Source organism: Haematobia irritans, chromosome 1, assembly GCF_050003625.1.
Source record: "Haematobia irritans isolate KBUSLIRL chromosome 1, ASM5000362v1, whole genome shotgun sequence".
Classification (NCBI taxonomy): Eukaryota; Metazoa; Arthropoda; class Insecta; order Diptera; family Muscidae; genus Haematobia; species Haematobia irritans.
Window position 1 is genome coordinate 1271670 of NC_134397.1, and position 3301 is coordinate 1274970.

Sequence of the window (3301 nt, forward strand, 5' to 3'; positions counted from 1 at the left end):
AATAAAATTTGCCAAAAGCAAAAGTTAAAATTGTATTTGCTTTCACAAATTTATTTTTGATTTTACCGACCTTTACCTGAAATAAGCATTAGCAACTGGTGAATGACCGTCCTCACCATAGTAATTCATAGCTAATCTTCATTCTAAGTCTAAAAAATCATACCAAAACCATTGTTCATTATTCCTTCACATCATTAATCATTTCGATCAGGCAATGTGATGTCTACTCGTCTGATTATTTAAAAAGAAATGATCCATTGTGGTTATGCAGAGCCATTAATTAAAATCCATGGAGACAATGCCTTCATAGTGTTTTTTTATGTTCTAGCCAAATTCATACATGGTTGCCGAAATCAGATATATAACTTCTGAGAATATAGCATAACATGGTTGCGACAAACATGATACATTTTGTTCCCTGTCCAAAAATATTCCTTCTCTGGCTGTGATTAAAAGTAGATCAGATAATTATGATTGTGCAACATTTAACTATTTAAAACTTAATTATGTATTTGAAACATTTTGACTTCGGAACAATTTTACTCGTATTTCAGTTTTCTAAAAAAGCGTACAATTATAAAACTTACATATTTATTTATATTATATAAACTTTAACTTTTTTATTGATTATTGTTAACTTGTTGCACAATCATGTATTTTTTTTTATTTTTTGTTTTAGTACAGTCATTTATAAGATTTTTGTCTTGTTGTACTAAAATGACACAAATAAATAAATGAAAAAAAATTAAATTTCAATGGAAGCAAAACAATGATTTCTAAGAAATTTATGGACACAGCAGAAAAATATGTAAGAACATCAAATAGACATGTACATATTTGCTAAAAAAAATCTGAATATTTCTCTAAAAAGCATTGGGTAAAATCTTAAAACCTAAAATTTTATTTAGACTATGGAGTGCAAAAATATAACAGCAAACACTGAATGCAGATTTTTTCTATGAGTGTTCAATACAGTGAAACTGCCCAGAAGTGGACTATTAGTGGACCTATTTCGCCAAAATTTTGCACACATTTGGAAGGTATTTACTTATGCCGAAAATTGTCAACTTCGAGAGACCTTCGCTTTTCAGAGTGCTTGAAAGGCGTGACAATCATGTTTTTTTTAATTACTATTTTTTCTATTATCACTACAGTTATTACATTTTTCTCAGTGTGTGTGCAAAACTTCTGATAACTCACCAAAGTCAAACGTTCAAGATTTTTTTGTTTGCCACTGTCTTCAACAGTGAACCAAAGATTTACTTCCTACATGGAGTCTACATCAACCAGCAACCTGCACACAAAACCGAACCATATCAAGATTCAAGATCGATTATGAAACAAAAGAAGACATTTTTGCAAGAATTTCATAAATCCAAATGTCCATTTACGAAACAAAGCAATTATGATGATAGATCTTTTTATTAAATAACAAACACATACAACTTGATGGGAAAAGCAGCACGGGTACGCTAAATACCAATCAGCATTAGGATGACATTTGTTTTAGTATGGAACATACCATCTGTATCCTTTGATCATTTGGGAAAACAAAGGCAAATCCTGCAGTATACGACGTATGAGAGTTGATAGCAGGTTCTTTATAGCACTGACTACAACACTCTTATGGACTATCTAGAACACTCACGTACATTTCACCAGGGCATTCTCACCAATATGACCTCTATGAGATTATGGACCAAAATCGATCATGTTTGTATATGTTTATTGAGGACGTAGCGAATTTCAAGACAACCATATGATTATATTATCACACATTTCTCTAAGTGTAAATATACTGGATGGATGAAGCAAATTAATAAATAAGGATAAAAATTGTATATAATACTTTAAAATAAAGGGGTTTCTTTTCCTCTATTAGCGTTTCAACTTCTAGTCCAGTGACTTCATTCTTAGTTCAATGTACTTTTTTTCTTTTGTTTTTTTATGTTCATTTGGTGAGCGTTTAAGTGGATCTTCTCAAATGTGGCATAGAACCACTCATAATATGTTGTCTGACTAACATATGGTAATGATGGTAGCTTTGGTTTTTTTTTAAGACAAAGGCAAGAATCGAACGAAATAAGAATATAGGAGAAATCATTTGAAATGAGAGGGTGAATATGTAGCAATATCCAAATGATAGTTTCGATTGAAACTATTAAGGCGTAAAAGCATCATCATTTTCTCCATTGATCTTCTTTGTGGGCTGGAGAAGCTTTGTTTTGATTTTGTTGTTGTTGTTGCTGTTAATACAAAATCTATTTCTATCCAGAATGGTTGATTCTGGCCGGTATAAAAAGAACAGTCAGAACGATATGGATTATCAATCGTCTGTGGACATTGGCTGGTGGAATTACCATTATCTCTCAAATGGTAATTCATATAGATACAATTCATTCTTATAGCCCTTAAGGATTAACTCTAATGGATTATAATTATGTTGATATTTTGCAGAAGTTTACAATAACCATTTTGGCCATCATCGTGGGTACAGCATATGCTGCACTACCCAGCTCGGAATATTTGCCTCCTTTGGATGATGCTTCGCCCACAAGCAATGTGGATTTGCAGTCAATTGGTGGTGAGACAAGTTCTTTGACAGATGATGGTTATCGGTACAAGGTCGTAAGACGCCGCTTACGTCATCGTCGTGATGTTAGTGAATTGCCTTCGAATGAATACCTGCCTCCTTCTCAACCAGCCCCCTTTGTAGCCGATATTCCTGTAGTAACAATTGCCGATAGCGAAGGACAACAGTCTCAGGATACTGCTGTCTTAGCCAATGATGGCTACCGCTATAAAACAGCCAGACGTCGCATTCGTTATCGCCACCGTCGCGATGTCAGTGAATTGCCTTCCAATGGATATTTACCCCCTGCCCAAGAAACACAAGTTGTCGAAGAAGTTGCTAGCCCCGTTCAGGACTCATCAGTTTTAAGCGATGATGGTTACCGTTACAAGACTGCCAAACGCGTCGTCTTCAGACGTCGTCATTAGAATAAATTAACCTAAAGACCTATGCTATTGAATTAAGGCCCTTTTATCGAAAATATATATGCCATAATAAACTATAACTCTTTTAAAATTAGAATCCAGTTTAAAATGTGAAATATGTCTGATCACGGTCATTTCGTTTGAAGCCAATATACAAAGGGAATACTAAAGGGTGATTCTTTTGAGGTTAGGATTTTCATGCATTAGTATTTGACAGATCACGTGGGATTTCAGACATGGTGTCAAAGAGAAAGATGCTCAGTATGCTTTGACATTTCATCATGAATAGACTTACTAACGAGCA

General features: G+C 34.0%; 1 protein-coding gene across 1 annotated transcript; it reads left to right on the forward strand.

Moving 5' to 3' along the window:
• The first annotated feature begins 2245 nt into the window (after window positions 1-2245).
• LOC142237008 (uncharacterized) lies at window positions 2246-3088 on the forward strand. Its single transcript, XM_075308321.1, has 2 exons — window positions 2246-2376; window positions 2458-3088. The coding sequence occupies exons 1-2, from the start codon at window positions 2374-2376 to the stop codon at window positions 2998-3000; spliced, it is 546 nt and encodes a 181-aa protein (XP_075164436.1). The 5' UTR covers window positions 2246-2373; the 3' UTR covers window positions 3001-3088.
• The last annotated feature ends 213 nt before the right edge of the window (window positions 3089-3301 follow it).